At 50.6% G+C, this 25,337-nt stretch overlaps 2 protein-coding genes across 6 annotated transcripts in view; both read right to left on the reverse strand.

The window, feature by feature from the left end:
• Positions 1-820: 820 nt before the first annotated feature.
• On the reverse strand, positions 821-15,020 carry UPK3B (uroplakin 3B). The gene is made up of 7 exons (XM_027862237.1): positions 14,690-15,020; positions 14,423-14,570; positions 8,160-8,309; positions 7,474-7,693; positions 4,478-4,557; positions 2,703-2,832; positions 821-1,060 (listed from the first exon to the last, which is right to left on the reverse strand). The coding sequence occupies exons 2-7, from the start codon at positions 14,493-14,495 to the stop codon at positions 889-891; spliced, it is 825 nt and encodes a 274-aa protein (XP_027718038.1). The 5' UTR covers positions 14,496-14,570; positions 14,690-15,020; the 3' UTR covers positions 821-888.
• A 3,956-nt stretch (positions 15,021-18,976) lies between these two features.
• The window catches only part of DTX2 (deltex E3 ubiquitin ligase 2), a 49,747-nt gene continuing 43,386 nt past the window's right edge, over positions 18,977-25,337 (reverse strand). For all 5 annotated transcript variants that reach the window (XM_027861562.1, XM_027861563.1, XM_027861559.1 and 2 more), the window contains 5 exons: positions 24,194-24,264; positions 23,114-23,272; positions 22,522-22,683; positions 21,505-21,594; positions 18,977-19,771 (listed from right to left, as the gene is read on the reverse strand). In XM_027861562.1, coding sequence (XP_027717363.1) covers positions 19,547-19,771; positions 21,505-21,594; positions 22,522-22,683; positions 23,114-23,272; positions 24,194-24,264 — 707 coding nt within the window. In that variant the 3' untranslated portion in view covers positions 18,977-19,546. The remainder of the gene's footprint in view (positions 19,772-21,504; positions 21,595-22,521; positions 22,684-23,113; positions 23,273-24,193; positions 24,265-25,337) is intronic.

Below are 25,337 nucleotides of genomic sequence, written 5' to 3' on the forward strand. Positions count from 1 at the left end.
CAGCTGCCCTGTCTGTAAAATGGAGGCTTGGCCCGGATGGCCTCCAGCTGAGGTCTCCTCCAGCTCCGAAGCTAGGATTCTCCAACGCTCCCTACCTCCTCTCAACCCTCTCCTGCCCCCTCTCCTTCCCAGGTGCCAGGCCGCCTTTCCAGAGGTGGTAATTCTATGCTTCACCCACTCCTCTTTCAGAACCTCAGCAGCTCAAGGGGAAAGGCACCTGCCAAAGGGAGGGGCAGAGAGGGCATCAGAGCCTGAAATCCTTCCTCAAACATGGGCCCTGCCCAGGCAAGGCTCCCCAGCATCTAGGTACTGGGGGCCGCTGCTCTTTCCTCACACCCTGGGCAGGCCTGAACCACATCTCCACCGACCAGGAAGTCTGCCCCACTGATAACTCCTTCCCCCCCGCCTCTCCCCATCCAAACCAGCACCTTCTGGTTACTTGGGTCCCTCTTGAGAATCCTCTTCAAACTAAGACTTAACCGTTTACCTTTCCTGATCAGGAATGCGATTTTAAAAGGCTAGGCTGGAAAGACAGTAATCAATCCAAAGGAAAGAAGATCTAAGAGTGAAATTTCAGGCACAGTGGGGGGACACATTCAGGGAGATAGCAGGGGTCTTTGCTCACCCCTCATAATCACACCATAGGCACTCCCCGCCTCCCACCTACCCTCTAGAAAGTCCCACCCCGATCCAGTTCCCCAGGCCCGGGCAGGTAACGTGAAGCAGACTTGACATGTCGTGGCTGTGGTTGTAAGAGGGTGGGGGCTTCAACTGGGAAAGGGGGCTGGCGGGAGACAGGGGAAGAAACAGAAGACCCTCCTGACAACGTCCGGGTCCTTCTTTAATTCATGCCAAAATGGGGGCGACTCATTAGCACAGCGGACAGATTTAGACCATGGGTCCTGGGCAAGGGCTGGGGAACGGCTGGGGCCCCCTGCCCACAGGCAGCGTGTCCGCCTCGCTGGGGGGGATGTGGTGCGTCATGTAGCGTTTGCCAACGAAGGAGTCCACGCGCAGCTGCTCGGGGGGCGGTGGTTCCTCGGGCCACCAGAGGCTGGAGCTGGGGGAAAGCGGACGACAAACCTCTGGTAAGTGCCTGCTCCTGCTGCCTGTGCTCTGACAGCCCCTGCCCTCACTGAGCTTCCAGTCTAGACAGTCTGAAACTGGTCTCTAAGGCCCTACCCAGCTCAAGGCTAAGATCCAAAGTCACTTCGGGCTCAGTTTCCTCCCCCACAAAATGAAGGGGCTGAATCAGAGGACCTCTGAGGTTTCTCAGGTAGGGTCCTCGGGTAGGGGACCGAGAACCCTCTGGACCTTGCTTGACGAGAATGTCATCATAAGGTCTGGGGAGGTGAGGAAGCTGCAGACCAGGTTGGGTTTGAGTCGGGCTCTAAAGGCTGGGTAGGAATTCACCAAGCAAAGAAAGGGAGGGGTGATGTTCAATCACAGGGAACCGCATGGGCAAACACCTGGAAGTGGGAGAATGCAGAATGTGTGGGCAAGTATATCAATGACTCAGTTAACAAGTATGTATTAAACGTGTTCGAGGCACTTAATACCAGGCACTGGGCTAGGACACAAGTACAAAGTGACGTCATTCCTACTTACAATCAGGAAATGTCCACGATGGCAGGTGGGAGAACGACATTAATTTTAAAATGGAAAATAAAAATGAAATGACTGTGTTCCCCAAATAAATAAAAGATGGCAAAAAAATGAAAATAGAACAGAATTGGGAGGCAGGGTTGGCCCCCTCCAGCGTAATGCCTACCACCTGATGGGGTAGGACTGGACTAGGAACTCCCAGGAAGGAAATTCCTTCTACCTGTGCAGATTGCGCCTTAGAATTTTAGAGAGTTGGGTGGGGCACTGAAAGGTTAAAGGCCATCCCTCCAATGCGTGTCCAAGGGGAACTGGAAGCCAGGTTACTCCTGACTTCAAGGCCATCTCTCTAGCAAACGGACCGTGGCCTTCTGTCTATGAGCTGATCCCAGCTGAAGATTCCCTTGTTGGACCATTGGCCGGAGGAATGAAGGCTGGTGTTGCCCCCTGGTGGCTGATTCTAAGCTCTGCAGCCTGTCTGCAGGTAGAATCCCGCCCTGGGGGCCCCAGGATGCCTGAGCCTTCAGTGACTACTCTCGGTTGGGGTCCTCTTCCAATATATCTGAACGCCTCCAGCCAGATTGTGAAAAACAAGCCAAGAAGCTGCTAATGGGAACTAATGGGAAGTCTGCTCCCCTTTCTGTGCCCTCGGAGCCCCCACGGCCCCACTCTGCCCCCTAGGAAGCCTGAGTGTCCTCCCCGGGGCGGAGAACCCGAGGACCTCTTTCTCCCTTGGGAGGACAGGATGGAATGTGGGACCTACAAAGGGCAGGGAGCGTTTTAGGAACCTGGAGAGGATAACGCCGAATCCTATCCCTGACACTACCTGTGTGACCTTGGGCAAATCACATCACTTCCATGGGCCTCAGTTTCCTCATCTGTCAAGTGCACTGGACTGCCTCTGAGGTCCCTTCCAGCTCTACGTTCCTAGGATACTTAGCAACAGGCAAATTACTTGGGCCTCAGTTTCCTCATCTGTAAAATGAGGAAAGGTCTCTGAGGCCCTTTTCAGCTCTAAATCTCTGGTTCTATGACGATCCCTCACAGCCCACCCAGACGAGGGGATGAGGCTGGCCCCGGTCCGGGGCTTCAGGACTCACAACTGGACAGTGGAAGCGATGAAGAAGGCAAGCACCAGGAGAACAGCGAAGGTGGACAGGATGGAGGTAATGACGATCATGCAGCCGCTTCTCCTGCTGGGCCACGTGTCAATGCTTCGGGGGTCCCGTCCTGGGGTCAAAGAAGCACCGTCTGCCCCACCGACCGGCAGCCCAGCTGGGGCGAGGGAGGGAAGGAGGGAAGGGGAGACAGGGACGAGGAGGGTGGGAGAATCGGGGGGCTGGAAGCTCTGGGACGGGTCAGGAGCCCGGTCAGCGTCTTCTGCAGGGAATGCCGTTCTCTTCCCACCCGTCGGCTCGGGGGCAGTTCTAGGGTGTCCACCCTTTTAGGGGAGCCCTGAGCGAGGCGAGGGAGAGGAGGTGTGGCCAGAGCTAAAGACACACAGGAGCCCCAGCTCTACTGAGAATTGGTTGTGTGACCCCAGGTAGGTTATTGCATTCACTTCAACTCAACTTGTCACAGCTCAGCTCAGCTTTATGTACTTCCATTCCATCCCCCTCAGCTTAACGAGTATTTATTAAGCCCTTGCAATGTTCCAGGTACTGAGCTAAATGCTGGGGGTGCAAAGATAAACATGAAGCAGGCCCTGCCCTCGGGAGCTTACATTCCAACGTATGGACAGGCGTCCCAAAGGACTTCTCTTCCTTCTGTTGTTTCTCCTACACCTGGGCTGCTCACAGTAAATACGCAGTAAATATTGGTCAAATGAACAAACAGAATATTCCCTTCTCTGGGCCTCACTTTCCTCATCTCTCCAATTCGTGTGGTGAGAATCCAGTGAGTGTGTGGAGGACAAATGACACAGACGAGGAATGAAAGAAACAAGGAAGCTCTTCCACTGGATGAGCCTGGGGTCTTTTGACTTGCAGGAATTCTGGGTTCAGGTGCCAGGGAGCCAGGTAGTAAGTGGGATATGGGGTAGTCCTCTCTCCACCAGCTTAGCTTGGCACATTCCCCCCATGACAGAGGGAGCCCCAGTGTGTTATCTAAAAGTTGCATGTCCTTCAGAGCCTAAGAGAGTACTCTGCATCATCAGCGTTTAATGAGCGTTTGTCAAACGAATGAATGAATGAATGAATGAATGAATGCATGAATGAATGAAGGTAGAGGGGAATGGAGAGGCTGATGCCACATACCAGTGGGGGGACAGAACAGTGACCAGAGGAGAAAGCCAGGACTGGGGTTCAAATTCCACTTCTGATGCTTATGACCTATGTGATCTTGGGCAAGTCAAGCTCTATGAGCCTCAGTTTCCTCATCTGTAAAATGGAAAGCTTAGACTAGATACCCTCGGAGGTCTCTTCCAGCTCTAAAACTATAAGTTGGATCATGACTAATGTGAAAACATACTTAATGTGAATGTATAAGTAGAGCCTATATCAGATTGCACGCCATCTTGGGGAGAGGGGAGGAAAGGGAGAGGGGGGAAATTTAAAACTCAAAATCTTATGGAAGTGAATGTTGAAAACTAAAAACAAAGAAATTATTTAAAAATCAACAACTGTAAGTTGGGCTTCGAAGGACGGGTCAGACTGCAGCTGGTACTGAGGGGAAAGGACATTCCGGGGCGAGGGGCAGACTGAACATGGGCATTGTCGGGACCCCCACTAATGGTGCAGGGAAGGGGACCCTGAGCCCCCAAGTCACAGGCAGGTGACTGACTGCCGAGCTGATGTTTGTGCGACCGAGCACCCCGAGGAAAGAAGGGCCCTTTGCTTCTCTCAGGGGGAAGATGTCCCAGACCCTGGGATCCTACCTTGGTTGAGGGTGATTGGGTTGGACCACCTCGTCTCGGCCTTGGGTTGGGTGTTGTTGTCCATCACAAGAAACTTCACGCTGGGGAGGAACCGAGGCAGTCACGGAAGGAGAGTCAGAAGTTCTGAGCCCGCTGGGGCCCTCAGAGCCCAGAGTTCCCGGAAGCTCAGTCACCAAGCAGTTGATCAGATGCCATCTTGTATCATTGGGATCCTAATTTAACTTCTCAGGGTATGCATGGCTTGTCTCTCCAAGAAGGGGAGACTCAGTCTCTCCTCCTTCAGGAGGCCTTTCTTGACTGCCTCAGATCACCCTGATCTCCCCTTCCTCAGAACCCCCAAGCTACCTGCCGTCTGTTACTGATAGCTCAGTCTGCCTGGGCTTATACTCTAATTGTTCAACTGCACGCTTCCTGAGGGCAGGAGCAACCCCAGAGGATTCTAATTTGGAGCTGGAGGAATCTCACCATCTAGTATAATTCTCTCATTTTACAGATGAGGAAACTGAGGCTCATCAGTTAAATGATTTCACAACTTTACAGTGGGGTTTGGTCATAGGCTCATAGACACAGAGCTGGAAGGGTCTTAGAGATCATGAATCCAACCCTCTCATTTCGCAGATAAGGAAATGGAGGCCTAGAGATGGGATGTCACACTGGCAGGTGATGTCAGTGTTAGAACTTGAACTCATGGCCTCGGACTCCAGGTTCAGCTGCTCCTACAGCACCATGATGGCCATGGTCTCTTATCTTGTTTCTCTTCCCTTCTGTCCACTGGCCCCTGCCTCCAGCTCTCCCATACATACCCATTGGTCTGAGCACAGAGCTCAACACACAAAGAAAGCTAAGTACAAACTCATGGCTTAAAACTTGAGCCAGTAAGAACTGGAAATGGAGGGGATGTCCATCAATTGGTGAATGGCTGAACAGGTTGTGGTATATGATTGTGATGGAATGTTATTATGCTGTGAGAAAGGATGAGCAGGATGATTTCAGGAAAACCTGGAAAGACTTACATGAACTGATACAGAGAAACTGAGCAGAACCACGAGAACAGCAACATTGTATGATGACCAACTGTGAATGACTTAGCTCTTCTCAGAAATACAATGACCCAGACAATCCCCAAGGATTTATGTTGGAAAAATGCTATCCAACTCCAGAGAAAGAACTATGGAGTCTGAACACAGATCGAAGCATACTCTTTATCACTTTCTTTGCTTCTTTTTTTTTTTGGTTCTAGTTTTCTTCTACAAAATGACTAATATGGAAATAGGTTTTGCATGATTGTACATGTATAACCTACATCAGATTGCTTACTGTCTCAGGGAGGGGGAGGGAGAGAGAAGGAAGGACAGAATTTGGAATTTAAAACTTAAAACAAAAAACTAATACTACAAATGGTTTTTACATGTAATTGGGGAAAAACAAAATATTATTCTAAAAAATTATACATAGGCTCATATAAAAAAAAAAAAGAAATGTGAGCCAGCCCCCTCCTCACCTTGCACACAGGATCCCAGATCTAGAGAGGGAGAGGCCTTGGAGATCTAGTTCAACTTAAGCATTCCATTTACTTTTTTAAAGCTAATTTTTATTGATGCCTTAGTTTTTACATCACTCATCCTCCTAACACATAAAAGAAAAACCAACATTGACTGTGTCTAACAATGAATGCAACTTGTTTTCTCATTTGTAAAATGAGGCTAATAATAGCACTTTCCTCCCACGGCTGTTCATATAATCATGGATTCTGAGCTGGAAGGGACTAGAGAGGTTGTGGAGTCCATACTCCTCAATTTTACAGATGAGGAAACTGAGGCAGGCAAAGTAAAGTGACTTGCCCAAGATCACACAGCTAGTAAATATCTGACACAGGATTTGAACTCTGGTCTCCCTGGCTCCAAGTCCAGTGACCCCATGAGGATCAAAGACATACCATGAAAAAACACATGGCAAATCCTGAAGTGCTCTATAAACGTTGTTTTTGTTCATTCACGTCTGACCGTTCACGACCCCATTTGCAGTTTTCTCGGCAGAGATACTGGAGGGGTTTGCCATTTCCTTCTCCAGCTCATTTTACAGATGAGGAAACAGAGGCCAACAGGGTGAAGTGACTTGCCCAGGGTCACACAGCTAGTAAGTGTCTGGGGCCAGACTTGAACTCAGATCTTCCTGTCTCCAGTCCCAGCGCTCTATCCACTGCACCACCCAGCTCACCATGTACACATGTTAGCTAGCCACTGTCTATATTGGTCTCCTTTCTGGTTCTTTTATTTCATTTTTTATCAGTTCATTACAATTTTGCCAAGTTTCTTTGAGTTCCTCAAAGAAACAATTTCTCATAGCACAATAATATTCTGTTACTTTCATACACGGCATGAAAGTAGAGCTGAAGGTTTGCAAAGCGCCTGACACACGTTATCTTAACTGTTTCTCACAACAACCTCGAGAGGAAGGTGCTGTGATCAGCCCCATTTTACAGATGAGGCATCTGTAAAATATATCGCAGCTTACTCCGCTATGCTCCAGTCAATAGGCACCATCCTTGTTTCTAGTTCTTTGCTAAAAGTAAAATGCTGCTACGTATGGAAACTGTTTTATTCCACTTCGACAACCTTGGTTTGGATGGGGATCACTGGGTCACAGGGTGTGACTAGGTTAGTCATTTTCTCCAACATTTCCAGAATGGTTGGGCCAGTTCACAGATCCACCAACAATGTGTCAGTTTGCCTATCTGCCCCATAGCAACTCCAGCACTGACTTCAATTTTTCTTTATCTGCCAATTTGCTGCTCTCATTTTGCAGAGGAGGAAACTGAGGACCCCATGTTTAGTCAATGGCACAACTGGGACCAGAGCCCAGGTGTCCTGACTCCCTCAGGCTAGGGCTTTTTCTACTCTGTTTTGCAGAGAGCCTAATCAAGACCGAGCAGAGCTGCCAGGGCCACAGAGAGAGTCGGGGCTGGCTTTCACAGAAGACCACACAGTGGGGCTCACCTGTAAGGGCCAGGGTCCAGGAGGGGGGCGTTACAATACTCCTGACTTGGGTTTCGGAGGCACCTAGTGTCACTGCCCACACGGAGAATAGCAATGTCTTCTTCCTTGCATGGGTAGTGGTCAGGAGACAACTTCAGGGTCATGTAGTAAAAGCTCATGGGCAGTCTGGTGTAGGAAGGGATCTCTGCTGCAGTCTCAGGGTTCTGGAAATCCTTGGTGGCTAGAAGTAGGAGAGAAAGGGAGACCTTGGCAAGTCCCAGGGTAGGACCCTAGGCTCCACTCAGGGCTCGAGCCCTCATCCCCTATGGTAGACCCTCATCCCTTTGCACTTGGAGCTGCCATCAGAAGCCCTTCCTAGATGACCTGTTGCTACATGACGCAGGCTCAGCCACTGTGACAATCCCCTCATTCCCAACTCCACTCCATTGGCTAATCTGGCTTTAAGATATCCTCCCACGTGGGAATTGTTTTGTTATTCAAGTAGGGGAGAAACAGAAACATCTTAAACTCTCAAAGGAATGAATCTCTAAGGGTATGATTTCAGACATGTTGGTGGAGGAGATGCTTTGGGCCTGAGGATCTCGCCCTGGTGGGCATCTATCTGTGTCAGCTTCCCGTAAGACTCACTCAGGGCTGGGAGAATACGCCTCCTCTTCCCCTACCCGCCCCTGGCCCACCAGACAAACCATTGCTGAAGGCTACCACCAGCCAGATGGTATCTGTTGAGCTGGCATGCTCCATGAAGATGCATCTTGGCTGGTCCAGGGAGAAGGTGGCTGAAGTGACCTTCCCCTCCAGGGCATGGGGGGAGATCTGTGGAGTGTACGGGATGTGATCTGCAGAAAGCCAGAGACAGGCATGAGCACTTGGGAGGGAGGAGGGCAGGTGACGGTTGGGTATCCAGTGCTGTTGGCATCCTTCCTGGCAGGGATATGGGCAGATGATTAAAGGAAGGTTAATGAAAGGGAGTGTGGCATAATGGAGAGACGGATTTTGAGTCAGAGGACCTGGGTTCAAATCCCAGGTCTGCTACTTACTAGCTGTGTGACCTTAGGGAAGTCACACTTAACTCATGCATGCCTCAGTTTCCCCATATGTAAAATGAAGGAGTTGGACTAAATGACATTCCTTCCAGCCCTAAATCTCTGATCCTGTAAACACTTAGAAAAGGAAGCCATGAACACAATGAGCCTCTGGGGCATTATGAAGAACTGGTCACACCGAAGGAGCTAGATTGGGAGGTGAAGGGAATGCCACGGACATAGGCTGCTGAGGTTTCTGCCGTGCATGTGACCAACTCTTTATGTTATTGGGAGCCAGACTGTTGGAACTAGCTGAATGCTGCCAAGAACAGTCAAAGGATCCTGAATTTGGAGCTGAAAGGGACCTCAGAGGTCATCCTTTTACACGTGAGGAAACTGAGGCACAAGTTATTTGCTAATAATCACAAAGCCGCAAGGTGTCCGGGGCAGGATCTGAACTCGAGTCTTCCTGACTCCAAGTCTGGAACTCTACCCAGAACTCTGCTGCCTCTCTAGTCAGTTACAAATACAATATGGAGGGAGGGCTCCAGTGATCGATGCTTGGTCCTACGCTGGTCAACATTTTTAAGAATGACTTGGATGGAGAGGAACATGGCATACTTGTTAAATTTCCCAATGACCCAAGGTTCAGGGGGGAAACATCTTTGTTGAGTGACAGGGTTGGACCTCCCATCCACCCCTAATCTTGACAGGCTAGAAGGATGGGCCAAGCTGAATATGAAGGAATACTAAAAAAAAAAAAAATCTCTTCTACTTGGGTTCTAAAAACAACTTCCCAAATACATGATAGGGGAGCACGGCTCTGTGGCAATTTGTTTGAAAAAGATCTTGGGGTTTTAGTGGACCACACGCTCTACGTGGGTCTATAACAGTGAAATGTGACAGCAAAAAAAGCTAGCGTGATCTGAGGCTGCATTGAAAGGTACAGCAAAGGAAGGGACAGTCAGTCCCCCTGAGTCCTCTGCCCTGGTTGGGCCATACTCGGAGTCATGTGGTCAGTTCTGGGCACCATATTTTAGGAAGAACATTGATCAGCTGGAGCGCGTACCAAGGAGGGAAATCAGGCTGGTGAAGGGCTTTGGGATTATTCATACCTTGCAAAGATCAATTGAAGGAAGTCAAGATGGTTATCCTAGAGATGAGAAGACTGGGGATTGGGAGTGCTGAGGCAGGGACATGTTAGCTACAGGAGGTAGAATGTAAGTTCCCTGAGGACAGGGCTGATTCCACGCTTCCCTCTGCAAGGCAATGCAGAGTACTTGTACATCCTGGGGAGGACTAGACCTGTGATGTCCTCGGTCTGGGGAATGCCCCTGGCCAAGGCAGACGGGCACCTGCTGTATGTGTCAGTAACAGAATCTGAACCCGGCTCTTCCCAACTCCATCATTCATTACACCACAGGGCCTCAGGTGGTGGGCTCCTAAGTGCACAGAACCGTGTTCCTCCAGGCAGCGCAATGCCTGGACTGAAGATCAGGGTTCCGATCCCGCCACTGCCACTTATTCCTGTGTGACCTCAGCCTCCCCAGGTCGCGGTTCCTCAACTGTAAAATGAGGGGGTTGGGCTTGATGGCCTCAAAGGGCCTTCCCAGCTCTGTCCATGGTCCTTTGAGCCCAAGACTGGGTCATCCACGCTCCTGCCCCCTCCCTCTCAAAAGGAGACAGCTCCACCTCTCACCTCCCACCTGCTGACACCCGCCACACCCTTCCCTTGAACCGGACAGCCCAGAACATGCTTCTGGTCAGAATTCGGCCTTGGGAAGCTCACTCCTCGGCAGCTGTCTGGCACGGACGCCCCCAGTCTGGAGTCCGTGGGGCCCCGCCCTGATTGTAACGCTTGGGGGAGTCTCATCTCCCCATCAGATCGGGACCCCCAACCGGACTGTCTCCTCTTTGCTTCTCCAGTCTCGCTGGACGAACCAAGCCAGCTGAGCCAAGCTCAGGAAAGGCCGCAGACGGTCACCACCACTACCGCCGTCAACGCTAGCATTCCTATAGCGCTCCAAAGGTTCCCAAAATGCCTTCCATCCTTTATCTCACTTAACAATAGCTAAGATTTACATAGCGCCTACTATGCGCCAGGCACTGTGCCGAGCGGTTTACAATTATTATCTCACTGGGTGCTTACGACAACCCTGGAAGGGAGGTGCTATTACTATTCCTCCCATTTTACACATGAGGAAACTGAGGCAAACAGAGGTGAAATGACTTGCCCGGAGTAAGTATCTGAGGCTAGATTTGAACTCAGGTTTTCCTGACTCCAGGTCTAGCCTCCCTTTAATTATTATGATTAATTATGATTAATGATAATTAATTAGAGGGGATGCCTAGTCCCAGTATCACAGGACCCTAGACCTAGCCCCTAGAAGGGACCTCAGAGGCTACCAAAGCTACCTCCCTTTACAGAAATGGAAGCTGTCTCTCACTACCCTTTTCTCCTTGCTGTGGGGGACCCAGGTGAAAGGGTCACTGATGGGGGGAGGAGGAGAAAGAAAGAGAGGATAAGGGGGCACCTCCTAATTCTGCTGATGACAGCTGGGCAGCATGGGAAGTCCCATGCCTCCTGTAAGTCTCCTAAAGAGATACTGGAACATGGGGCACGTGCTGGCTGCCCAGAAGTCAAACATTAACCAGCTCCAACAACCAGATTTTCCTGTCCCCATGACTCTCAGCCTACTTCCTTTCCCCAGTGACTGGTCCCAGGTGCTTTTCAGAAAGCACCCCACATAAGTGAGAGGACAGGGAAAAATAGGATCCTGGAACTGGAAGGGAGCTCAGAAAGTCATCTGTTCCAACCCCTTCATTTTACAGATGGGAAAACTGAGGCCAGGGAAGTCAGGTGATTTGCCCAAGGTCACGCTGGTAGTCAATGACAGAGGCAGGATAATCCCTTCCGATTGACAAGGTGCTCTCCTCCCCTACAGTCCTGTGAGGCAGGTAGGACCAGTATTATTATCCCCATTTTACAGGCAAAGAAACTGAGGCAAAGAGGTTCAGTGAATTGTCCAGAGTCACATAGCTAATAAGTATCAAAGGGAAGGTGGAAACACAGCCTCTCCAGACTTGGGGTTTAGTCCACCTGGCCATGGCTCAAGGCCCTACAATCCCCTGGGAAGGATTCATCTGCCCCAGAATGATCCTCCAGAAAGGCCTCAAATCTGACCATTAGTTTCATTATGCTAGTTAAAGGCACTGCCTTCTGTTAAAATGCAGTAGCATTCTCCCTCATGTCCTAGTAACAGTAGGTCATCATTAACACCTCAGTGTGACTGAGTTTATAAATTCCTTTCCCACCAAGAACAGATTTCCCTGGAGAAGAGAGAGGAGGACAGAGAGGATGGGGTGGCCAAAAGAAGCTGGGACCAGTCCCTTGACAGTGGGGCCAATCGCTGCCTGACACTTGCTGCCTGGGTGACCTCGGGCAAGTCACTTATCTGGGCCTCAGTTTCCTCCTGTGGAGACCATTTCATTTTTGTTTGAGTCATCTCAGCACCAAGTACCTTGCACCTAGCAGGTGATTCATAAATATTTGTTTTTAAAAACCCCATGAAATGGAATGCTCCATCCTTCAAATGACCAAGCTTGGCCCAGAGAGGAGCTAAGAAAAGGCACCCAGCTCCCATCTTGGCCCAGGTCGGGGATTATGGGAGGGGACAAGCCACTCAACTTCCGTCGGCCTGGGGGCTTGCTTAAAGATCTCTCAGGGAAGGATGGGAGGGAAGTAGGCACAGACTCAAGAGTCTAGCCCAGGGACCGCCATTCTTGAGAGCCCAGAAGCTCCAGATGGAACAAGGATGGGGCTGAGTGGGGGACAGCTGGGTGGGAGCAAGTCAGAGTTCAGAGGCTTTTCATTCCCTTCTGTCATTCATCTACTTCTCAGTCCTGCAGACTGGTCATGGGTGTGTGCGTGAACGGGGTGAGACCCAAGCTTGCGACTTGTCCCGGGGCTCAGTGACCAGTCTCCCAGCCCTCATCAATAATTACAAAAGAACTCTCAAGCCCCATTCAGGTAGGCTGCATCCCCGGGACCCCGGGACCCTGGGCCCAAGTTAGCCTGGGCTACCTGTGTGATGAGGACGGTATTCAGGGACAGCTTGGTACAGTCGACGGGCCCCAGCAGAAGAGGGGGGATGGGTTGTTAGTTTGGGTTTTTTTTACATTTTTATCTTTTGTTCTCTATCACCTTCACTTCTAATATCTCCAGGAGTGTGCCAGAGCCAGCTCAAACCAGTTCAGGCTAGCTGATAATTAAACGTTCAGAGTAAATCCAGGCTTGATTGTTTTATTTACTGTCTAGACTGAAGAAAGTGGTAGAGAAAATTAATAATGCCGATTAAGCATAAAAGTGTATCGTGGGGGCAGCTAAGTGGTGAAGTGGATAGAGCGCTGGTCCTGGAGTCTGGAGGACCTGAGCTCAAATACGACTTCAGGCCCTTACTAGCTGTGCGACCATTGGCAAGTCACTTAATCCCAATTGCCTCCAAAAAAAAAAAAGTGTATTTTGGACACATTTTTTTCTGTCCACACACTCCTGAGTATATCCTTCCTAACTCTTCTATCTACCAAGCCATTCCCATGTAATAAAAAATTTTAAAAGGTTACAAAAAAGCAGTTCAGCAAACCAACCAAATTTGACAGTCTATATACTATTCCACACCCATAGCCCTCCCCCCCGCCCCTGCACCTCTCTGCAAAGGAGGGAAGCAGATGCATCTTCTAGTTTCTAATCCCTTCTCTGCCTTTGTCTCTGTGACCTTGATTGGGCAAGCCCCTCTGGGCCTATGTACCATGAAGAAGCTGGACCAGAGAATGTTTATGTTCATTCCGGCTCCCACAGTGTGTGACTGTGAACGTGAAAAATGAGGTCAACCCCCTCATTTTACAATGCAGGAAACTGAGGCCCAGAAAGAAGTGACTAGCTCAAGGTCACAGAGCAAATGGCAGGGGCAGGATTTGAACCCAGCTCTCCTGACTTAAAATCGGATGTCTTTCTCCTGCATGCGGTTGGCATCATGTGGGTGGGAAGCATTCTAGCTCTTTTCTTATTGATGGGAAGAAGGAATTTGTCCTGGGGGGGTGGGGAACTCCCAGAAGAGCACTAATCCTAAAACCCTGGGACCTGGTCTGAATCGCGATTCTGCCCTTGAACAACTCCCTCACTGTCCTAAGGCCTCAGTTTCCCTCTCTGTAAAATGAAAGGGTTGGACCAGAGGGCCTCTGTGACGTCTTCCATCTCTGGCTCTATTATCCTCGAATCCTCTCTAAGACTCAGTTTCCTCAACTGTAAAATGTACGGTTTGGACTCCATGACCTCTGTGTCTACCACCTGGCTCCATTCACAGAATGCCTGAAGGTTACAGACTTTTCAGAGAAATGCAGCGTCTTTATTTTGGTTCTGCACAGCACTCAATTCAAACTGAGCCTAACCAAGGCTTGTGCCCTCTGGGGACCTATGTTAATGGATACACTTCGTGGAAAGCAAAAAACGAAAAATAATTTGTTTCCTTAAATAAAGATTCTCACCCCCAATGGCCTACTGACTCAGTGAACAATTTTCTCCATAATGAATTATAATAATAAACAACTAATGTTTTTATAGCACTTCAAAGTTTACAGAACACTTTGTGGAAAACAATCCTTTGGGGTACGGAGTGCAAATATTATCCCCATTTCACAGATGAAATACTGGGTTCCTTGTCCAAAGTCTCACATCGATTAAGTGTCAGAGCTGGGATTTGAGCTCAGGTCTCTCCTGTCTCCAAGGTATGGAGGTCAGACTCAGGTTGGGGAACCATCTGGCACGCCCAGGGTGGTGTTAATGCTTTACTCTCTGGGTGGATCTCTGTCTCACAGACCCCTGGCAGCAGTTGCAGGGCCCCCCCTCTCCAGGTCCCCAGCACACTCACCCAGGCTGGTCCCCATGTGGTGACTGATAAGTAGCAGAAGCAGCAAGAGGTGAGAGTCCTGGGCTCGCCCCATGGCCTTAGTGGACAAAGCTTCTGACGGTAGCTCGAGGAGGGGTGGTGACGGCTGTGCTCCTGGCTGGGGCTTGGTCTGGGCAGGAGGGACAGGAGGCCCATGGGAAGGAGGCTCAGTCTGCTCTGAGGGTCCTCATCTGGCTCCCTTCTTTCCTAAGGTGCTCACAGCCCCCTCCCCAACAGACAGACACACACCCCGGTCCAGGAGGAATGGAGATTGATGGACGAGCTGGTCGGGCAGGTTGTCTGGACAGTCCGAGGCTAGAAAAACCTGTATGTAGAACTCCCTCCCCTCTCCAGCTGCAGGAGGGGTCTGCGGAAGGGCACGTGGGTGAGATCAGTACCAGGTGGTGCTCGGCTGAGATGCCATTTGCCTCCCCCAAGGGAGGGGCCCTCGGCTTTCTGCTGGAGCCCTGGATGCCGCAGCCCCCCGGCTTCTAGACTTCTAAATCCAGTAGGTGAGGGCTGGGCAGTGGTGGGCAGAACTCTCCTCCCCCATCCGTCTCTGCCTCAGCTGGGCCTAACTAACCCCAGGTTCAACTCGAACTGGGCATTACTGAAATTCCTGGACGCAGGCACCACAGGGCTCAGGAGCTCTCCTTCCCACCTCGGATGATTCATTTTCTCCCCCTCGTATGCCCCACCCTGGGGCCCTCTGTGGCTGGCTGCTGACCCACTCAGAGAGCTAGAAGCTGCTCCTTGGTTTCTCGGGCCCAGAAGCCTCTTTCTGAAGTCACTCTACGAGCATTTATTATGCACCTACTTTGTGCCAGGCATGGTGCTAAGCTCTACACAATTCAAAGAAAGGCAAAACCACCATCCCTACTAATCATCCTTGGAGCGACGGTCCTACTGGGAGACATGCAAATACCTGCTGGGAGCTCCAGGTGCAGCTTGGGGAGTTTATGCTTATCCTCCCTGGATCCCACTCTGACAAGTAAGAGACCTCAGTATGCCGAGCCTCAGTTTCCCCATCTGTAAAATGGGGACTAAGACAGCCTCTGGTGACCCTAAAATCTTCCGTTCCTAAAGAGGTTTTCAATATAACCATGCCCATCATGCCGAGTCTGAGGCCACCATGCTTACAAGACTCCAATACTAAGTTTAGTGAGTGGGGGGATGCCCTCCGGGCATTCTGTCCCCACCCCTCCCACCAGTCCCAGTCAAACTGGCCTTTAAAACAAGATTCAGCACATCAGTGGCAGCCCTTCACCTCTAAGGGACGGGATGCTGGGAAATCTCAAATCCCGTCATGTCATCAAACCAGGACCCGCAAGAAAGGCCACATGCCCCTTTTCCCACCAGCCAGCCGCCAGATTCTCCAGGCACGAATCAGTCCCACTCCCTGGGGTCCTGGCTCCTTGCTTCCCTCCCCCAATGCCTGACCCAGATAAGAACCTTACAAAAACCCACCAGACTTGAGTGGTTTGAGGAAATGACTGATCCTTTTCATTGTGAGTAACCCGCCCCCCCCAACCAGGCCAGCTGGCTCTCTGACGACTACATTGCTGTGGGCTCCACGTTTCCTTGTACTGATTTAGGGCTAGAAGGAACCTTTGGATTAATCTACCCCAGCCTCCTTCTTTCTCTTTTTTTTTCTTCTCTTCGTTTCTTTAAAAATTAATTTTTTAATCTTGAGTTTAACCAAAAATGTGGGGCATTTCCCTATACATAGTAGAACAGATGAAGAGGCTTGTACATGAAATTATGAATTTCTATTATTTAGAGCTTGCTCTTCTTTTAAGCATAACAAATTCAACATATAAATTTCCAAAGTTGGCCTCTTTGTGAGTCCTCCTAGCTTTCTGTTCTGTTCTCTGTGCATTTTTTTAAAAAAATGCTCCAATGATCCTTTTTTCTTTCTTTTTGGCTACCCTAGCCCTAACCCTCCATGCTCCCAAATTGTCCACTTCTCCAAAATAACTACAAAGAAAAACAGAAACTTTGCAACAAACAGAGTCGAGCAAAACAAAGGCCACATCTAAAAACGTATGCCTTGGGGCAGCTAGGTGGCACAGTGGAGAGAGCACCGGCCCTGAAGTCAGGAGGATCTGAGTTCAAATCCGACCTCAGACCAAACACTTGCCACTTACTAGCTGTGCAACCCTGGGCAAGTCACTCAACCCCAATTTAAAAAAACAAAAAAAAGAAAAACGGATGCCTCATTCTACATCATGCGCCCTTCCCCTCTCTGTCAGGAGGTGGGGAGCAATACCCTTGCATCGTTCAGAGTTCTCAAGTCTTTTAAAGTTGCTTTTTGGTTACTGCATCCATTGCTCTCCCAGTTCTGATCACTTCACTCTGCATCGGTTCAAACAAGCCTCGTTTCTACAAAACCACTGCTTTTGCCATCTCTTATGGCACAATATTCCATTACCATCATGTGCCACCATTTGCCCTGCCATTCTCCAAGAGATAAGCATCCTTTTACTTTCCATTTCTTTGCCCCTACAAAAAGAGCTACAATAAATATTTTTATACGTATGGGTCTTTTTCCTCCTTTCTTTGAAGTCTTTGGGATATAGGCCTAGTAGGAGTATCACTGGGTCAACGGGCATGACCAGTTTAGTGGCTCTTGGGGTATGGTTCCAAACTGCTCTCCAGAATTCTGCCCCATTTGCTCTGCTCCATCCACAGTGTGTTAACGTGCTTGCTTTCCAACATTCGTCATTTTCCTGTTTGTCATCTTTGCTAATCTTATGGATGTCAGGTAAAACCTCCGAGTTGCTATAATTTGCATCTCTCTAATTAGTGATGTGGAACATCTTTGCATGCGGTTGATAGCTTGGATTTCTTCCCTTGAAAACCGCCTGTTCATATCTTTTGACCATATTGGGGAATGGCTCTTCTTCTAAATTTGAACCAGTTCCTTACATATCTTGCATAGAAGACCTTTATCAGAAACTTTCTGCAAAGATTTCACACACACACACACACACACACACACACACACACACACACACACACACACACACACACACAAACCCAGTGAAATGATTCCCATCAGATTTTCATTGCATGGGGAAGGGACATTTCGGTCACTTTTTTAGCGTGGTTCCAAATTGCTTTCCAGAATGCTTGGACCAAGTCAGCTCTACCAATAGAGCATTACCGCGCCTGACTTTCCACAACTGCTCCAACACTGATTCATTTTGCCGGTGTATCCTTTCTTAACTCTCAAATTACCATTAAGGCAAGCCAATATTTAATTAGCTGCCTTGCTTCTGGTAATTGAAGACCCCTCCCCCTCCTCCCTCTCCCCCTATAACTATAGTAGGCCTCTGACTGAGATTTGTGATCTAGCTCAAAATTCTCATCATTTCCTTTCTGTTCAGGTAGACTGCAATGTTCTTCCGGCTTCTCTGACATCCTTACTCTCACCTCCCACACCAGGCTGTTGCCAAAGCTTGTCGATTCTATTTTTTGTAGGATGAGAGAAGATCAGATGTTTCAGGCCCCTCCCCAGTGAAACTTCTTTGAAAGGATGCAAAGTCACTGTCCTCCCTCAAACTACCATTTCTATTACATTTATTCTATCTCTACCTGCCTGAGTACATGTTGTTTTCCTCAAATGAATGTAAGTTCCTTGAGGGCAGGAGCTTTTTAAACTTGTCTTTCCAGCCCTAGCACCAGCACACAGAAGGTGCAGTATGCATGCCTGTGGATTCCCCGACCCTTTGCACTTCAGTATCGGCCTTCAGCTCAGTCTCTTGATGGGTATTTGTACCTGCAACTGGCTCTCACTATGAAATCGATGGCCAGCGGGTAAGGGAGAGATTGACATAGTGGCCCAGGGTTTGCAAAACTGTCTGTTCACAACAGGGAGCATCGTGCCCATTAAGCAGATGAGGAACTTGGCCTCAGAGGCGTGCCTATGATTGCAGAGTCAGAATCAGAGGCTAGTCTGACTCCCAGGCCAGTCCTCCCTCCCACCCCCCCAGTATGTTATCATCAGTCCCTCGCCCTCATTGGTACGACTTCTCCACACTCTAATCAGTCTCTTTGTAAAGTGTTCCACAAGGGGGTCCAGCACAAAGCTTGGCATACGTGGTGTGGAAAACTCTTTGTAGGTTTAAGCATCATAAGAGTCAAATAGATGAAGTCAGCTTTATGGGGAGTGGGAAAAGCAGCTGTTGAGATTAGAGAGTCAGCTCAAGTCTGTTTTTGGCTAGGCAATGGGGTTAAGTGACTTGCCCAGGGTCACACAGCTAGTGAGTGTTATGTGTCTGAGGCCGGATTTGAACTCAGGTCCTCGTGCCTCCAGGGCCGGTGCTCTATCCACTGCGCCACCTAGCTGCCCCCAGCTTGAGTCTATAAGGAAAGCGCTGTGCCCTCTCCCCACCCCTCATCCCCTGAGCCCTACATTCCCTTAAGATCTGGGGTTCTGGTAGGGCAAGCCACACCCCTGCCCTGGGCATTTCTGCTTAGAGAACATCCATGAAGAAGTACGTGTGAACATAAGAAAGTAACAGAGCCACATGGTTATAGGTATTTTGAGTTTATTGCAAGAAAAAAAAAGTATAGAAATTCCTAAAACCAGCAGTGAGGTATGAAGGAAGAGCTGACCCAGAGCCCATCAAAATGGGTGGGCGAGAGGTCGTCCCCTCAAAGGACGCCATGTTGGATCTGCAGGCACCACTAACCTGGAGCCAACAACAGCTAGAAGACAGAATGGGTCTGGATTAATCGAGGTAGCTGCATCTTTCGGACCTGCCAGATGACTACCCAGGCTTACGGCCTTTTCTGCTGACAGATCAAATAGAGTAAGTCAAGATGTGCAAACTAGAAAAAATTCCAGGCATCCAGTGTAACAAGATACCCCGGGCGTACGGCATCGACATCATGGAAAAACATTATGACCTTAGATAAAAACGACCTTTTGACTGCTCGGTCAATGACCAACCCCCAAACGCGTTATTGCTCCCAACAGGATGAGGGATGAGATGGGGACGTAAGGCGGTGCGAGCTCTAGAGCTTTAGTGGGTCCCTTGGGGCAGAGCTCCAAGGGAAGACCGCGAGGCCCGGCTGCTCAGTCCTAGGGACTCCGGGGCATCACTGCTTGAGACAGTCTTCGGTCACTCCCTGTGCGGCCAACTCAGCCAGCACGTTGTCCAGGTAGTTGGGGTCGGGGTAGCCGTGGCCGGTCACGTTGTGACCCATCTCTGTTTTGTGGTGGATCTCGTTCCACACCACCGTGTCTGTCTCGCCTGTGGTGTTTGAGGTTCCGACCGTGAAGATCAGGCGCCTCTTCCAGGCCACCTTCAGGAGTTCCAAAACCTGGGCAGGAAGGAGGGGAAAGTGAACCAGCTGCCAGAGAGCGAGCTGAACCCTCTCCAGAGGCAGAAGAGGTCCCTGCCTTCAGAGTTTAATGGGAAGGGTATCAAGATCCCTGGGGTAGAGAACTCCCCTTGGGTGTGACTGCCTGAGGCCTCACAGAATTTTAGCTCCCAAGGGGTCTTTCAACATCCTAGCAAACGTGTAAGCCTCAGAACAAGACTAAGGCAGGTGCTATCAGTATTCCTATTTTACAGAGGAGGAAACTGAGGCGCAGAAACACTAAATGATTTGCCCAAGGTCACAGAGCTAGTAAGTATCTGGAGCAGTATATACAGTGAACTATTAGCACCCACAAATAGATTTGCATGAGAAAGCTCAGATTTCGCTGGTAAAATTTTCAATTAAGAGAAAAAAGAAGGAAAGGTCTCAGGGGGCTCTCATCAGGGAGCCATAGAGCACTCCGGGCGGGATGCTCAGGGAAATCTGAAGGAGGATGCTGACTTCAGCTGCCCTTGCGGAAGCCAGGTACTGCAAGGGGCCAACAGCTGTGGAAATCACTGCAAGGCCACAGCGCGGCTTTTATCTAAAGCCTGTATCTCCCTCAACACCTGACTCTACACACAGTAGGCGCTTTGGACATATCTGCTGAATGAGCAGCTCCGAATTTTCTCTGCAGCCTTCTTCCCTTCTGTCACCAATTCTCCCAAGCATAAGTTTTGATTGAAGAGACACAGGATGAAACACTGTCTCTTTCCAAATGTGACTAACCATTAAAATGGGAGTGAACCTGATAATTACGTGAAGTGTTTTACAAACCTTAAAACATGATATGGTGATTATCACTGTTACCATTGTTCAGAAGTCACGCACCTGGCTCAACGACTGACCCTAAAACGTCACTGCCAAAATGCCTGCTCTGAAGTGATATAAGGTCACAAGTGTGGAGCTAGGTCTTCCAAGGGGTGGGGGTGGGGTAAAGCTCACCTACAGTCTCTGACCCCCTCCTTCTGGATGGATGGGAGGGGTCAGGGCACAGGACATCCATGGCCCAGTGCAGAATGATCCTTGCTAACCACCTGAATAGACCAATCTAGGCTGCTCATGACTAAAACCTGGAGAAGCCAAAAAACCAAAACCATCTTAAACCTTTTGAGAGAAAGAACAGAAATGAAATCTGCTGCAGAAAAGATTCACTGACTAAGCCACCAACTCCAGGTGGCCCATGCACAGTGCAGGGCCGGGGGCGGCCCTTGGCAGGGAGGCTCCTGGCCCACGGTGGCCTAGCTGGCTCTGAGATGCCGGGAGGCTCTGCTGCTCCTTTCCGTCCCTGGTTTAAGCTCGGGAGAAGCCGGCACAAACAGAGCTCTGGGCCGCCCTGGATTCTCTTGAGCAATAAGGCCTCTTCTGATTGAGGGGAGAGGCCCCAAGCTGGAGTGAGAAGGAAGCACAAGGCAGCAGCCCCCTTCTCGCACCACGCAGATGATGTGGGTAAATTCTTTACTCCACCAGAATCACAGTTAAGGAATTGGAAAGGGACAAGAGACGCCAGCTGGCGTAAGATCCTCATGTTACTGACCGGGAACCTGAGGCCCAGCGAGGTCAAAATGAGACAGCAGGTTAGCAACAAAGCCAAGGGTCTGCATTTGAGGTGCTCGATCCCTGGGTCTGACCGTTCCATGTTCCACGTCTTCAGAAATTACAGACTAAGTCAAGAATGGAATGCCTTTCCTTACCTTTCTGCCCTGGGCATTGTCAGGGAGATAGCAGTGACGGGGAAATCCCCTGGCTGTGAACGGTTTTCCTGGGTTTGGATGCTCAGGACCCTGCAACAAGAAAACACAGACTGGAAGTCTGCACCCCTCAGATGTCAAGGCAAACGAAGCAGGTGCAGCTGTAGTATTTGAATCCCATACCCAAGGGTGTCCCTGGCCGTGCCCCACCACACCCCGGGGCTCCGGGCACTGTGGCTGGGGCTACCTGACCTCTCCACCACTTCACCTTTCACTTGCCAGCACAGGATCAAAGAATGCCCCCCCACCCCAATTCTATACACCTTTCCTGACGTCATCCTACTTTATGAGATATTTCTGTGACTGTTCCAGCTCATACCGATTCTCCTTTTCAATTCCACAAATGTTAACCACCAACTGTGTGCAAAGGACTCTAGCTCCAAAACCGCGCTAAGACATGGTCCCTCCCGCCATGGGGACTTGTGGCCTCTGAAGCCTCAATGCCTCTACTACTTAAAAGGAAACACCAGACCCTCTACCCCAGGAGCCGGTCTTGTTCTCAATGCGCCTTCTCTGGGGGTCTGGTCCTGTCCCACAACTAAGTGCTTCTCCCAGCCAACGACTCACCCCATTTTCTGGTTTCCCTTCAGCACCTTCAGGGAGGATTTGCTGAATTCAACCAGAAACCTTCTCTCTGGTCTAGGGCGATACGCTCACCGAAGTCAGGGTGACGTGAGTCTGAGCACGTCAGAACAAAATGGAACCAGAGGCACACGAGAGGGGACACACACTCTGGCCCCGGCTCTGGCTGGTCAGTCCCAGGTGCCCTGCCTGGAAGCCCAAGGGGCAGGTGAAGGGTCAGGACATTTCAACAAAAACCACGGGAGCGAGGGACTCCCTCCCAGAGGCCTCGCTTCTGAGCGAGCAGTGAAGGCCCCGCCCAGCCGGTGTGCCAGGCCCAGGAGCAGCAGCAGCACAGCGTGAGGACCCCAGGGACACGTGAAGCCCTAGCCACGTTACCTGAACTCCTCGAGGGATGTTATAGATGATCTCTATCGTCCCGCAGTCTTCGTGGCCAGGGAGGGAGGCCTTGAACACGGCAAACTCCATCCTTCCTTTGGGCTGAGTTCCAGTTTTCTCCCCATAGATAGTTTTACAGGAAGGGCACTGAAGGCTTCCGTCCTATGGCAAATCAGTCAGACAGGGTTGTCGTTACTCACCGAACCTCAGAGGTGAAGACCGTGAATTTGGCTCACACCGCAACCCTTGGAGGCATGAGAACAATCATCCCATTTCACAGGGGAGAAGACAGAGGCTACTTGCCCATGACCTCACCCAGCCAGGAAGCGTCAAGGAGGGATTCAAGCCCAGGTCTTTGTGGTCAACTCGGGGCTCTCTCAGAGCCAGGCCCGGGTGTGTCTGGGAATGAAGCCAATTGTCTTAACTTGCAATCCTGAGACCTTTCTAGTACAAATGAGAGAGACAGCAGCCCCCTTGACCTTCGGGGGGTGGGGGCAGGGGCAGCCTTAGGCTAAGTCTTATTCGAAGGGCCACAAAGCGCCCCACGTGGAGCATCTCCAGCAGGACGAGCCAGGGCAGTGCCCGTGCCCACCTTGTTCCCAGTCCGGTACATGGCCAGCACACAGAGCAGGTGAAAGGCATGGCTGCATTTGGTGAGCCGCCCCACCACGTCGGGACCGATTTTCTTGCTCTCTATCACGTCGCTGTAGCCAGAGGAGGCAGACAACTTCTCCATGCAGATGATGCAGTCCTGCAGACAGACCGAGAAAGGAGAGGAGAGGAAAAGCAATGAAGGAGGTCTACCCAAAGAGTATTGACCTCCCGGAAAAAGGAACCAGTGGGAATTCAGTTAGGGGGAAAAAAATCAAACTCCCAGGTTATATGCTGAGGTCAAAACACCTATTGACTGTCTCAGATGCTGATGGTGCTGATAAGCAGCACTTAGCATGGTATCTGGCACACATGGGCTATTCTGTTGGGTCTGACTCTGTGACCATTTGTTTTCTTGGCAGAGATCCTGGAGTGGTTTGCCATTTCCTTCTCCAGCTCATTTTAAAGATGAGGAAACCGAGGCAAATGGGGTTAAGTGACTTGCCCAGGGTCACACAGCTAGTATCAGAGGCCAGACTGAAACTCAGGAAGCTGAATCTTTCTGACTCCAGACCCAGCGTTCTATGCACTATGGCACGCCCTCGCTGCCGATACACCTGCCTGGCATCAGCAGGTGCTCGATAAATGTTTGACTGATCGACTGTTCACAACGATGACAACTTTGAGCCGCTGACGATTCTGCACGCAGCTGGTGCTTCCTTCACGCTGCCTCCTAGGAAGGCTTCCAGCCAGGGGTGGCGCAAGTTAGCCGGGAAGCCTCTGCTCCTGCAGGCACTGGGGCTGCCTTTCTTTTTGCTTCTATCTGTACCCCCAGGCCTGGCAGAACACCTGGCTCGTAGTAAGCACTCAACAAATGCTCGCTGACCTGCCTTGCTAACTGGGGTGTCCCAAGGATCACACTAGGCAGCCAGCGGGAAGAAAGCATTCCAGCCGCGTGTGTTAGCAGAGCCCACGTCTTCCTCTGGGGGAACGGCCCCGCTCGAGAAAGGAGGGGCGACCGCATGAACGCGAAGCTGCCACAAACACAAGTTCCCTTCTAACTCTGATGACGTGGGCTCACCTCATCGGGGGGGGTCTTCAGCTCTTCAGAGTAGTTTTTCAGCACCTGCTCAGGCTCCTGGGATGTCGTATCTGAAAAAAAAAAAGGCCGGAGAGAGAAAGAGCACAATGTTCTCTGAGGTGCACAGATGGGGGGAAATACTGAGGCCAGAGGGGGAAAGAGCAAGTGAGAGAGGCCCAAGCTGCCAGGGGAGAAAATCAGTTAAAAGGTTAAGACTGGAGAAGGTTAACGGACTACAGAGAGGAGACGCATCCCAAGAGGCCGGAGAGCTGTTCTGTCCGTGCACAAGGCCTTGTCCAACCCTCAGCGAGCGAGAAGAGAAGGCAGCAAGAGCCGAGAGCAGCCCCAAGCCCGTGCCACCCGCTCAGCTGCATCCTAGAACTGTACCCTAGAACTGGCCTCTCCCGGGGGCATCGGAGCATACCACAATCCCGACTCTAGAACCCAAGCAGAGGCTGATGTCAGTGCTCACGTGCGCTGAAGCCCCTGCTTCCACCTGCTGTGACTCCGAGACTCAAAAGCGAGGGCCTCTGAGGGGACCCTTCCTGGACCAGGATGCCTTCCCGGCCGGCTCTAATACAGCCGCCGCTCTGTCACGGAAGCTGCCCTTCAAACACGGCGAGTGACCGTGCTTCGGCACAGACTAGAGGACCTGCGCAGGCACAACCTGCATTTATTTTGAAGCTGAGTAACTTTTATCCATACCTGCTGGTCCAGTCCCCTGGGGTCAAGCAGCGCAAACCTAACCCCTCTTCCATAGGGCACTCTTTCCCCGACACAGATCCAGAGCTTCTCCCTGCCTCTCCTTCCAGTGAGCCTCTTCCCCATCCTGGCCATTGCTCTGCTACGGCTACGCAGCAGGTCATCGACGGCCTTCCTACCATGCAGCATCCGGAACAAAGCAGGGGCGGGTGACTGCAAACAAACGCTACCTGGGAGAGAGCCTGACCCCGCTCTCCAGCCTTTGTTTCAGACCCACCCAAACGGGGCCCATGGCCAACCCTATCTCTTGGGGTTCTCGTGATGTGTTAGTAAAAGGATGGACAGGAGAGACCTCTGCAGAGTGAGGTATAAGTCTTTATATAGGCCTTTATTACTGGGACGAACAAGAAACTCAGAAGCCTTCAGAATGCCGATCAATGAA

Source organism: Vombatus ursinus, unplaced genomic scaffold, assembly GCF_900497805.2.
Source record: "Vombatus ursinus unplaced genomic scaffold, bare-nosed wombat genome assembly UNPS02014768.1, whole genome shotgun sequence".
In the NCBI taxonomy this organism is placed as follows: Eukaryota; Metazoa; Chordata; class Mammalia; order Diprotodontia; family Vombatidae; genus Vombatus; species Vombatus ursinus.

What these genes read in the sequence shown, in the direction of transcription:
- UPK3B (XM_027862237.1), bottom strand. Translation starts at nt 14,495, where the DNA reads ATGGGGCGAGCCCAGGACTCTCACCTCTTGCTGCTTCTGCTACTTATC. An exon ending in CCACATGGGGACCAGCCTGG is followed by an intron (nt 8,310 to 14,422) that starts GTGAGTGTGCTG and finishes GGCTTTCTGCAG; the next exon opens with ATCACATCCCGTACACTCCA. An exon ending in GGTGGTAGCCTTCAGCAATG is followed by an intron (nt 7,694 to 8,159) that starts GTTTGTCTGGTG and finishes TCCTACTTCTAG; the next exon opens with CCACCAAGGATTTCCAGAAC.